A 13,329-nucleotide genomic window follows, 5' to 3' on the forward strand; every position below is an offset into this window, starting at 1 on the left:
AACAAAGTGCAAAGAGTTACAAATGATCTTAATACTAAGTCCACCTGCAATAACATTTACCTGCTTTTGTAATGACTGACTGCAAGAGAACGCATCAATGTTCTTTCCAATTAACTTGTAGTTAAAAGATTATTTATGAAGTCTTTTTATGGATACAATTGTCTTCATTTCGTCGTTTGTATTCAAACAATACTTGTTTCAGCTGTTACACTTTCAGTAAACACAGTCTTCCAGTCAACAAGTGTTTTAAAAGTTAGTGGTCAACGTGAAAAGCAGACTTCATTCATCACACCTCACACGGGAACACATTTGGGTCAATCGGTCCAAAAATTCATCTGTGTGAGCGACCAGTGGGGGTCAGTGGTCCTCTGAGGTGTTTCACCGAAAGGCGTGCCTCCGGGCCGCTGCGCCTGATTGGCGGCTGAACTTCAGGCGCCTGAAGGTGGTCACTTGGAGAGCGGCGAGCAGCGCTCACTGCAGCAGAGTCCCGCTGAAGCGCAATGCCTCGTTATACCATCCACATCCGAGATGAGTGGCTGGCGGTGCCCTGCCGGGACACCAGCAACAGCATCCAGTGGCTCGGATATGAAGCTCTCAAACGTTACATTAAGAACAAACCGGACAACGGCGGCATTGTGGCGGTTAAAGACACTCGCTTTGTTGTGCGCAGGTGCCAGGGTTTGGGTCTGTTGGACGCGGATGACACCATCGAGGATGTACTGGAGGATAATGACTTTGTCGAGCTTGGTAATGACCCAGTGCATTTAAAATATAAGAAATGGGGGCATCACATTTTGGGGACGGTGGAGATGTTTCACAGTATTGCTTTATGTTAGTTACGGGACACTTAATGAAGTTATATTTACATAAAGAGGAAATGTTAACAATGTGTATTTTTGTCCTGTACTTACAGCTATTGCAGGTGATACCATGTCCCCTGACTTTATCCCCTGTGAGCCTGGAGTTTCTCATCTGTATCCTTAAACCTGTTCACTATATGTGCCATGATAATTATAGTGGGTAGTTGGTAATGAAAAAAAACACTTATGTTACATTATTGTGTGAAAGCATGAAAGCTTAAAACCAAACCCAGAGATTTAAGACTATATATGAAGGTTTTATTGATTCTGTAATAAAGTAATTACATATAGGGTAACACTGTATTTTGTTGTCCTTAATTAAACTTTATGAAAAAGTACAGCAGCATACAAAGAACCCGGAGACGTAAGTGTTTTACAATTCAATGTTAACATTTCAAACATGCTGTGCTGACCGCTTGTAACACCAGTCTCCATGTGCAGTATATCTGCCTGGACGGTAACAGCCTGTCATCGACAGATCTGGTCAACTTGGGAAGGGGACTCTACAAGATAAAGGTAATGATCGACCAAATTGTTTTGGTTGTCATTGCTGCTCTGTGGTAATCTTTGACTTAACATAATCATTCCCAACATTTTCAGCTGAGTCTGGAGGCAGAAAAAAAAGTTGTGCAAGCCAGAGAGCTTTTGGACACCATTGTCAAAGAGAACAAAGGTTAGGACACATTTCGGAATAAAGATCTTTTAATTATATTCTACTGCAAAACACTTGATTCTTCATATTCCTGCTCTCTGTATCTCCCCCTCCTCAAGTTGTCTATGGAATCACAACTGGTTTTGGCAAATTTGCCCGAACAGTCATTCCTGTCAGCAAGCTCAAGTAAAGACAAAACATTTTTTTAATCTTTGCCAACTTAAGAGTTATTAATATGTGCTGACTGATGGCCATGCACGTCTTGTTCCACAGGGAGCTGCAGGAGAACTTGGTGCGCTCACACTCAGCAGGTATTACAACTCTGAAAAGCTCAACTACAAGTCTAGTCCAGACATTTCAGTGCACCGGTGTTTTAGGTTGCTGCTTTTATAACAGTTTTTACGACTTGGTGTTTAGGTGTGGGAAACCCGCTGAGCCCGGAAAGAACCCGCATGCTGCTCGCTCTCAGGATCAATGTTCTGGCCAAAGGGCACAGCGGAATTTCCCTGGAAACCCTTCATGCCATGATCCAAGCCTTCAACGGTAAACCACCAGCCTCTTCACCTGAGCTGACCTGGATATCAGCTGCAGTCCACTGCTGATAACTTTCTCTTGGGATCAGTAAAGTGGAAGCTGACTGTCATAAAACTAATCTTCATCTCTAACTCACTTTTCACCTGCAGCTTCCTGCCTCTCCTTCGTCCCAGAGAAGGGAACAGTGGGTGCCAGTGGAGACCTGGCACCCCTCTCTCACCTGGCCCTGGGGCTGATGGGAGAGGGGAAAATGTGGTCTCCAAAGAGCGGATGGGCAGACGCCAAATACGTAAGATCTTATACATAAGACTTTTCTGTGGTTGTACAACAATAACTGGCTCAATGCTGCAGGAAATGTGCCTTTTGCTTGACAGAGCGAAAGGTTGCAAGGTCCAATAGGACAACATGTTTGCTTTTTGATGACCCTTGACCTTTTACATGTTTTTTCTGCTTTCATCTGTGGCCAGGTCCTGGAGGCCCATGGACTGAAGCCAATATCACTGAAGCCTAAAGAGGTAATGTTTAAAAACAAGCCTGCTCCCTCATATTTGATCTCCCTGACCGAGGGTTCACTGGGAGCGCATTGTGCCATCACAGGTACACAATTTAGAAGAGCAGGAAGAGTGTTTATCTATCTTATCGTCATTGTTTCCCTTGCAGGGTCTTGCTCTGATCAACGGGACCCAGATGATCACCTCCCTGGGGGCGGAGGCCGTCGAGCGAGCCCAGGCGATAGCTCGGCAGGCGGACATCATTGCTGCTCTGACCCTGGAGGTCCTGAAGGGAACCACCAAGGCCTTTGACAGCGGTGAGCAGCAGCAATAAAGAATCACAAACCGAGATGGACATATTTACCTCAAACTTGAAGCTCCTGCATTTGTCCCATCCATCCTAACTTTCTAGTCTCCTCCCGCAGACATCCACACGCTGCGTCCCCACCCGGGACAGATAGAGGTGGCCCAGCGCTTCCGCTCGCTGCTGGACTCTGATCACCATCCATCCCAGATCGCAGGTCAGAGGACAGGCCCAGACAATATTACATAATAATTACACACAGTTTTAGTTAAACATCCCAAAGTCATAATATTTAGACATCTATTGATGAATCAGTCTTCATCTTTAAGTAGCAGAGAGCTCAGATTCATTCACTCATTAGCTAGCTCGCTAGCAACAGCTGGGATGTCAATGTCTGCAGGTGTTCACCCACTTTTCAACATTAGAATCAAGTTCCTCCCAACATTATGTCCTGCCAGCATTTCACTCAGGAATTGGCCACAAACAGACGCTAGATACCATAAAATGCCGTTTCAGCTCTACTCTAACATCTGGGCAGCACTGTCGCCTCCAAGCCTGTGTCTACACGTTCCTCCCATCTATTACACAAACATCTAATAAGGAATATTTTTACCACTGCCCTTAATCACAGGTCTCAGAGCTGGATCACGGCACTGCGGCTGCCCACAGCTCATAAATAGTTAGAAATGGTCAAATTAAGAGGCTGTACTTCCCTTGGGGGATAAATAAAGTATAACTTTTGGTAATATTGAGCGCCCTTAAACATGTACTACTTAACGAGGTTCATGTGGTGTTGGTATGATTTTCCAGAGAGCCACCGGTTCTGCGACAGAGTACAGGATGCCTACACCATGCGCTGCTGTCCTCAGGTAACCTCAGGCTCATTTATTTATACATCCCAAATCACAGATTTCCCCTTTAAGACTTTATTATACCTCAATTCTTACGCTTTCACACAAGTGCTTCAGTATTACTCTGATGTTTCTGAGTATATGTTTCTGTGCACAGGTTCATGGAGTCACCAATGACACAATAAAATTTGTGCAGAACATCATCAATACAGAAATCAACAGTGCCACTGACAATCCTGTATCCTTCCTTGGTTTAAATATGACACCAACCTGACTGTTTTCCTGAATCTAGATGTGCCAATTTTGTCAGCGCTGAAAATTGGAAATTTGTTCAAACAAATTCTAGATTCTTCTGGAAACTGTAAACAGGATTTTATTTGATATCAGACTTGATTTACTTTTCTTAACGGCCATACAAGATGGTATTCGCTGAAAGAGGTGAGACCATTTCAGGTGGGAATTTCCACGGTGAATACCCAGCGAAGGTGTGTATGTTTGTGACTCATTAAAACGTCTTGTATTTGTTGTAGATTTTGTCCTCCCTTTATTTAACACTTTGCTTTCTCTTAGGCTCTGGACTTTTTAGCGATTGCCGTCCATGAGCTGGCATCTATCAGCGAGAGAAGGACCGAGAGGTTGTGTAACCCCTCGCTGAGTGAGCTGCCAGCCTTCCTTGTCAACGAGGGAGGACTCAACTCAGGCTTCATGATTGCTCACTGCACCGCTGCTGCCCTGGGTTAGTGTGCAAACAAATAACATGACAAGTGGAGCATTTGTAGGTCGAATCAAATAGGTGTTAATATTGCATATTGAATTCCAGGTAAAATGTTTTTAAACAATAAAATATGGTGCTATGAATTTTGCTTAATCCATATGCAAGCTAGTTTTTCCTCAATATTTTAGCATGAGTCTGACTCTCATCTTAATTTGTGTAGTTTCAGAGAACAAAGTTTTGTGTCATCCGTCCTCTGTGGACTCGTTGTCCACCAGTGCTGCCACAGAGGACCACGTGTCCATGGGAGGCTGGGCTGCTAGGAAGGCCCTGAGGGTCGTGGAGCATGTGGAACAAGGTAAAACCTTTGAGTATGAATTTTAATGTAAAGGTGCAAATACAGGCATCAAAATGCTAAACACACTGATGCACTGATTACATAACCCAAATTTAATTAAAGCAAACATGTTTTTCTGATGTAGGTACAGTAAGACTTCAATGAAGTTCTTCACACTGGCATTAAATAATTTGTTAAGTCAAAAGGCCAAAATGACAAACACACAAAAAAAGGATAAGAGATGAGTAGTTACACAAACTCCTAGTTTTTCAATAATAAACAAAAAAGATCTGATAACCTAATTTTAAGTAAGCTTCAAAGCAACAGGAAGCAATGTCCAGTTACAGGTGCCAAAAAAAAGTGCAAAGGTAAGTGTTGGAAATGATGCCAGTGTAAACCAATGCTGGTTAAACTGCAACAGCAAAGATTTGCATGGTTGTGAATCAAAGCTGGTAGAGAGGATATTGCAGTTAAACATAAAACTACATTAAAGTATAACTAAATGAATTAAAGTTAAAATGTTTTCTTTATTATTTTTTCTGTTAAAGGAATTACAATTAAATACCAATAATGATAGCTGCAATAGGTGTTAGGTAGGTTGTGTTAGGCACAAACTGCTTTAAAGAGGACAGAGGCCCTTAAAACCAGAGTGTCTGTTTCTGTCTGTTTATAATGGTGGTGGGTCCTTCATGGTATTTAAGGAGTAGTGTGGGTTTTATTGAGTACAACAGACGATAGATGGACATGTTTGTAGTTTACGTGATATTCTGTTGAGAGTTTTTAAATATTAGAATATTTTAATACACTGACATGTTGCAAAAGTAAAGCATCATCAATCAACAATTTGCACAAGAATTAGATAAGTGACGTGTTTCATGTTTTAGACATATTGATTTCTATGACCTTTTTAACGCTTACGTGTATTTGCCATGAGGGAAACACTGTTTAAAACTTTTGACTAAACTCAGAGGAGTGCTGAAGCATTCATAAAACGTTTCGTGTTTGGATAAGCTTATTATTCAATGTCAAGGACACCTAAGATTTAGTCCAACTTCTCACATCCATTCAGATGTGATCAGTATGTATCCTTACATCAATCACCGGATTGACATTTAACACGCCAAAGTAAAAAAAATCACATGTCCCTTGTTTTAATATTCAGACTGAAATATCACCAGAAAAAGTTCTAATCTAATCTAACAAGAAGTTCATTTAAAAATTGTTATCTTTTACAGCCAATGAACTACAAAAAAGATCTTATTGATGTTTTCTGTGATCAGTTCTTGCTATAGAGCTGCTGGCGGCCTGTCAGGGCATTGAGTTCCTCCGCCCACTTCGTACCACCACTCCGCTGGAGAAGGTCTATGAACTTGTGCGCAGTGTGGTCAGGTAAGTCAAACAGATGTGGCCAAGGTACAAAACTTCTGTCTACTGAAATTATGTGCAGGAAAGTTAATATTTATCCCCTGTTCCACCTCTGACTGGCTCTGACTCTCAACCGCTCTGCCATTAACAGGCCGTGGATTAAAGACAGATTCATGTCTCCGGACATTGAAGCTGTTCACCGCCTTCTACTCGACCAGAAGGCAAGTGCAAAATCTGGTGAAGGAAGCCAACTTACTATTTACTGTGACTGTTAAAAGTGTCTGATCAAGGATGGAAATCTGTGATGTTTTTTATTGAATGTTTATTTTTACCTACAGGTGTGGAACGTGGCCAAACCTTATATTGACAAGTATCAGACAGAGTACATCCCAGAGTCCCGTCCCATCTCTCCTACAGCCTTCTCTCTGGATCCTCCAGCATCCCCTAGGAAGCGAGTCCGTCATGAGTGAAAGCATGTCCGTTTTTTTTGCAATTACTAAAATTAAAAACAGCCTTATTAAGACTTTTGTGGATTTGACTGGAAACCAACCGAAATAAGTCAGAAGATCAAAGATTGATTTGAAGATGCAACGTTCATTTGACCACTGTGGATGAAATTAACACTGAAATTTCTGATATTTTTATAATCCTTCAGGATATCTTGGTTAATTTCAGAATTGGGTTTACTTTATTATATATTTCTCTAATTGTGAGGTATTAAACGTGTGCTACACCTGTGCACCAAGATTGTATTTATCTAAACCTTTGTCGTCCCTTTAAAACGTGCCTAATTTAGTTTTTATTGCCACATGACTACCTCAGCCACTGTGCCCGTTGGATATCAATATTTTTAATGATGTAGCACAAACTATACCTTACTTCAATGTTGTTTCTTCTGGTGTAATTCAATTACATATTAAATGATTGTCATAAATACATTTCCAACTTAGACTTCCCAAAATTTAATCTTTAAAGTGGCATTCCTCGCTTTCTGCTAACTATTTCTGTTGTCTATATATTTAGGGCATGTTAGTGGTTTAAACTTTACCGAATGATACACTAGCTTATTTCTATTTTGTTATTACCTTATGTTACTATTATGATTACCTTTAGTAGCAGCAGTGGTTGAAGGACTGATAGTAGTAGTAGAGATATGATCTCCTCTATCACTGTTCACTGCCATTAAGATGTTAATTAATATTATATAAGTTAAATGTACAATACCATGCAGCTACAACATGACAGAATAAGTGAAAGTTGCCCTTTTTGCTTATTAACAGATAAGCGACTATCAGAACAATAAAACATTGAATATAAGCCTGTGATAACATCCAGTTGTATTATTGGGAGGACATTCATTTACCAAAAGCTATGTTTTTTCAGCCCAGTGTCTAAATTACACTCAACATTCAGTGTAAACAAAAACAAAAGGTGAGTTTTGGGGCTTACATTCTTCCCACAGTAAAACAGCACATACCTGTCCAGGCTGAGGAGCCACTCTGCCCCCCTGAGGTGCTGCAAAGAAAAAACCCTGAGAAGATAAAGTGGTTAATGTCACAGACCTGCTAAAGGCAGCTTTGGTCAACAAATTCAAAGGTTAAACAAACAGCTCATGACAGATAATAGCACAAGGGCAGAAGTCTGTTGTGCACAGAAATAGTTCAACCTGATGAAAACGACAGATGACCACAGGTTCATTTGTATTGTTGCAATTTGTGCCTCTTCCCGACATAACCTCAAACACAACAACAGATGAATTCAGTTTTCTGCTCAAACTCGTTTAAAAATGTGTTTCCAAAAACACACACACAAACATATGTATGCGCCCATATTACGAACCAATAAACCCATACAGAGTCGCGGAGGCAGACTATACAAACCTTGTGGTGATGGAAATTATTTTTTAATTTGTGACATTTGAAATGTATAAACACTACATTCATATACAAACGCCATTGTACATTTTCAATAGTTAGACAAGTAGTCGTTTATCGATACATATGGCCGGAAAATGTATTGAGCAGCCAGGACAAGAAGCAGAAAGAGCGAAGCACTGACGTTTACAGAAAAAACGAGACGATACAAACGTTGACGAATAGGAGGCGCTATGGAGCCGACGGCACGGTGTCAAGCGGGTCAGTGGTCCGAAGGAAAAAAAAAAAAAACATGTCTCCTTCGAGCCGGATTCGAACCAGCGACCTAAGGATATCAGCATTGACGCCACTACAGTCCTCCGCTCTACCAACTGAGCTATCGAAGGGACGATACAGACAGCAGGGACGATAGTCTATACAAATTCTATTTCGTTAAATATGTTGTACAATATATTTGGTAACTAAACTCTGTACTAACCGTTAGCCTCTTAGCATAGTTAACAGCTACATGTCGGAGGTGCGGCTGAAATCCCTTGAGCGCCATTGGTTGGAAAAAGATGAAAATTCTGAAATCCCCGTCACGCAATTGGCTTTCAAAGCTGAAATTGGGAGGACGCGATTGGAGGCTCGTCGAAGCGCCATTGGTTGGAAAAAGATGAAAATTCTGAAATCCCCGTGACGCAATTGGCTTTCAAAGCTGAAATTGGGAGGACGCGATTGGAGGCTCGTCGAAGGGACGGTATAGTTGAGAGGGTCAATACTCTATACAAATTCTATTTCGTTAAATATGTTGTACAATATATTTGGTTACTAAACTCTGTACTCACCGTTAGCCTCTTAGCATAGTTAACAGCTACATGACGGAGGTGCGGCTGAAATCCCCTGAGCGCCATTGGTTGGAAAAAAATGAAAATTCTGAAATCCCCGTGACGCAATTGGCTTTCAAAGCTGAAATTGGGAGGACGCGATTGGAGGCTCGTCGAAGGGACGGTATAGTCGAGAGGGTCGATACTCTATACAAATTCTATTTCGTTAAATATGTTGTACAATATATTTGGTTACTAAACTCTGTATTCACCGTTAGCCTCTTAACATAGTTAATAGCTACATGACGGAGGTGCGGCCGTATGCTAGCTAATGACATTTAGCTAACTTACGCTAGCTAGCTAGCTAACTAAAGTCATTCACGTTAGCTTTCAATTAAAGTAAAGTTTGCACTGAGTCGACTCAAACTCTTGGAAACTAATTTAAATGTCCCTCAGTTACAAGGTGTTGACTAACACACTTTAAAACACCCGGTCCTAAAAGCGTTGTAAATGTTATAGCTAGGTGAGTGCCGATCATGTGAGCTAGCTAGCGCTACCTTTTCTTCTTGTCAGGTAAAAGTATGCACGACGCTATGCCTCAAAAACATAAAGACAAACAAGACAAAGACTGGAAAACAGTTTTATATAAAAATACAGACCCCTTCCATCACAATTTTAACAAAGTAACAAGTCTAGTTAGAGTTCAGGAAACTAGTACATAGATGGGCAGCAAAACGTACCTCTGTCCCTCCTTGTACACAGACACAAACAGGTGTCATTGTAAGTTCTTGGGGTAATTAACATCAACTTCACGAATTTTTACGTGTTTATCATACTTTCCTCTGGGGAAGAAAAGCACCTCCGCTGTCGTTAATGATGGGTTTATCTGCGCCCCTCCCACTGCAATAGGTTTTACCTGCCGAGTTAGCTATTACTTTATTTGATTTAACAGTACAAGTTTTGCCAATCTTTTTCTGCAATACTTAACAAAAACAGTCAAAAAACAGACAGCAGCTAGCTCTATATCATGGGTCAAAAGAATGGAACAATTATGCAAGTTTGCATCTTTATTGATGGAGACAGTTATGATAGGAGACAGGTATGATTGACTATCACAGTTGATGCATAACAACATCATGTGGGAGGTACTGTAAGTGTAATCAACAAAAAATAACCAATAGATCATTCCAGGATGGTTTTAAAAGCAGTAATTACAGATGTTTTTTCAAAGGAAGTAATTTTGCCATTAGGCATCAGCTGAACACCTTGAAGACATTTGAGTAGTTGTTAAGCAACTGAAAAAGGGCAGTTTAGCTCCTCTTATCGTCACTGCCATCTCTTACAGTGCCTTTAACAACAGGAAATAGTACTGTTGCTGTTACATTTGCAGCAGGGTTATCTCTTGTGTGCAGAAAGCGCTTTGGTGTCGGTTTCTGCCATGCTGTTAGCTACTGTGGTCAAAATATTATTGCTGGTTAGCTGTGAAGTCACACATTTGTTGTACTTTTTAGCAATGCAGCATTACTGAGGATCTCATGGTATCAGATACTGTTAGGACAATAAGAAACATGGCGAAATAATGAGATCTGCTTAGTATAAGTTTATTAGTAATGAACATAAACATGACAGGTTCATGTTTATGAACAATCAGAAATATAAGCACTCAGAACTACACAACAAACTGAATATGGGCAGCTTGAGCATGACTTGTATTTGTTTAATTTGACTAAAACCTCAATAATGAATTTTTATGAAAAAGGTCATTTCTGTCCGCTTTAATAGTGAATGCAATATTCTGTACTACAGTAGTTTTCTAAACTAAATCACACTTCTGTGATCCTAATTCAAACTTTAACCACTAGGTGGCAATATTCCTTCATTTTAAGAAATGAAAAAAGTCTCCTTGAATCAACATACCTACTATAAATAATAGCTAAAATAAGCCCCACAAAAATGTACAACTAAATTACATTAAAATTTTGCTTACCCATTATTGCATCCATAATGGTAACCCTATGACATATTGCACATCTTAGTATTGCTAGTTTACCATAGTAAACTATGACAGCAATAGAAAAGTGACAGCAATAGTTGCTCTCGGTGAGGTATATTAAAGGCCTGTAATGATAAATAGACCTGCTGTCAGGCTGCTTCTGTGTACATCCCCACTCATCCAAAATGAAGATATATTCATGTTATATTCTGTTAGACGGCAGGGTAATGTGTTACTTGTGTAGCTGCTCCAACATACATTACGTAACAAAACATGGGATCAGACATGGAGCATCGGACATTCCTCTCATAATGCATGGCAGAGTTTGAAGGGTGGATCATGTCACCATCAATCATTATCGTTGATAGAAGGCTTCACAACACAAACACCAAGGTTTTTCCTCATTCAAACACCAACTTTAAAATGTTTTATAGCTTTTTCCCAATTCATTTAAAGTGTATTATATGACAACTTAATTGCACCGTAGGCGTAACTTTACCGAAGTAATGGAACTATTTTTTCTATGAAAGGTTTCAGCTGGGAACAGCCAAAAGACATCTCCATGATTAACAACTCCCAGAGGTCATCAATCTGCCGTCCAAGGTCACCTAAACGGTCAAATGCTAATGGATCATCCCATGTGACGGTGGCTTTTTGAAAGAGGTACAATGGAATGTCTTTCGTAATGAGCCCCGCACAACGAAAATAAAATCATGAATGTGAATTGAGCTGATAATGTCAAGCACTTTGACCAGTTTCTTAATAAAAAATATATATAAATATTCAATTACATTATCTTTTCCTTGACTGATTAATGTTTTTTTATGTATTTGCTGGAAGCATCAGATTTTTATTTCCTTTTTCATTGAATTTTCAACATAAGCAAAAAATAAGCACAATAATTGCACTAGAAAGTTGTCAAACAGAAATATTAAAATTTACCTCTAGTGCAACAAAACAAGTAAAGAAAAACAAACCATGAAAAGGGGACACCTTTTACGCAAGAAAAAAAACATGACACAACAATAATCAAATAAATATTCTGAAAAAACAAACAATTAAAAAAAAGATTGTTTACAGGTCAACCAGTTCATATTCTGCAGTCCTTAAAATCTTAAATGCCATAGACATACTAGACCTCTCTCATCAACAGGAGTAGAATGACCTTGCCTCTGTCCACAATGAAAAGGAGCTCGACCACTCTATTACAGTAGACCTCAATTAGACACACACGAAAAAGAAAAATAGAATGTAAAGCTCCATATAATTATTCCTAATGTAAAACATGGAGGTGCTCTCCACTATTGTATGAGTGGTGACAAATAATCAGTCCAAATGTATTTGTCCGGCACTTTCCATTCCAGATAAAGGCCACAGAAGTGCACACCCTTAACTTCCCCACTCCTCTTTACACACCCAAACATACAAATGATAAAGCACACAATGATAAACACACCATATATTAAGGTTAATATTTTTTCAAACACAGCTGAGAGTTCTTATCTGTCTCTTATGTATTACAACAGAACAGGAGTATTACAGATTATACAACAGATAGTTCCAACCAAGTAATCTGATTGGACAAGAGCCATATTAACCTTAAAGTTAACAGTATAGTTATGTCATTTTATAATATGCTATAAGGATACAGCGAATGCCATCAGAGGTCCTTCCGCTATAATGTTATGTAATCATGATTAAGTAATATCATATGAGAGGGAGTGATGTACTGAATATCATCACGGCTGTGATTCGGTTATAGGCCGCAGATAATCACAGTTATCGTTGTATAACTGTTAAACAGCTTGTTTAACAGTTATACAACAGTTAAACAACCAGCAAATAGTAAACAGTAATAATCAACAACCAATTCTGAGGTACCAGCTTGATTAATGTAGACATACACAGTCTGCTGTAATGTTAATTAACAGTATTCAGAACACCTGGCTGAGGCGGAGTGATATACTCTGTGGAAAAGTCCAAGTCATGCTGTACTCTATATTGCCACCCATGGAATGCCTCTTGTCCAATCAGATTCCTTGGTCAGAACTAACTGTTGTATAATCTGTAATATTCCTGTTCTGTTGTCATACATAAGAGACAGATAAAAACTCTCAGCTGTGTTAGAAAAAAAAACATTATTTCCTTTTTTTGTTAATGATACTGTATGTTTTATGTGACATGACACAGCTCACAGGTACAGCTCTCTGTTAACTTTCCGTTCCCCTCCTAAACCACTAAAACCGAAAAATGGGGCACATCCTGTCTGTCTGGCTTTTATGAAGGTTTAACTCCCACACTTCCTCTCGCCTCTGTCCACTCTTCACATCAGGCTTGTGCTCAGTCATCTGTTGAGTCTGTAATGTTTTAATAAGAGAGCGTGTCAAAAGGTGATGTAAAATATAGAATATAACCTTAAGTGTCTGGATGGAGAAGGACGGGAGGATGAGGAAAATGTGTGAGGAGGGGCAGGGGAGGCTTTTTCTCTTTTACAGTCAAAGTATTTTATGGATAACTTCCAGCACAAATGCCAAATGAGCTACATCATGG

General features: G+C 39.7%; 1 protein-coding gene and 1 non-coding gene across 2 annotated transcripts; one reads left to right on the forward strand and one right to left on the reverse strand.

Moving 5' to 3' along the window:
- Window positions 1–500: 500 nt before the first annotated feature.
- On the forward strand, window positions 501–6,576 carry hal (histidine ammonia-lyase). Its single transcript, XM_069687010.1, has 20 exons — window positions 501–747; window positions 914–974; window positions 1,197–1,224; window positions 1,302–1,376; window positions 1,461–1,533; window positions 1,632–1,698; window positions 1,786–1,823; window positions 1,930–2,055; window positions 2,196–2,335; window positions 2,514–2,561; window positions 2,707–2,854; window positions 2,963–3,058; window positions 3,652–3,710; window positions 3,850–3,930; window positions 4,112–4,177; window positions 4,263–4,428; window positions 4,628–4,762; window positions 6,022–6,130; window positions 6,258–6,327; window positions 6,445–6,576. Exons 1-20 carry the CDS (start codon window positions 501–503, stop codon window positions 6,574–6,576), a joined length of 1,965 nt encoding a protein of 654 aa, XP_069543111.1.
- A 1,701-nt stretch (window positions 6,577–8,277) lies between these two features.
- Window positions 8,278–8,366, reverse strand: trnay-gua (transfer RNA tyrosine (anticodon GUA)). The gene is given in 2 exon segments: window positions 8,278–8,313; window positions 8,330–8,366. It is a non-coding gene; the product is annotated as a tRNA-Tyr (tRNA).
- Window positions 8,367–13,329: the final 4,963 nt, after the last annotated feature.

This window comes from Semicossyphus pulcher, unplaced genomic scaffold (assembly GCF_022749685.1).
Source record: "Semicossyphus pulcher isolate SPU_LCO1_2020_fin unplaced genomic scaffold, fSemPul1.0.p SCAF_8, whole genome shotgun sequence".
NCBI classification, from domain to species: domain Eukaryota; kingdom Metazoa; phylum Chordata; class Actinopteri; order Labriformes; family Labridae; genus Semicossyphus; species Semicossyphus pulcher.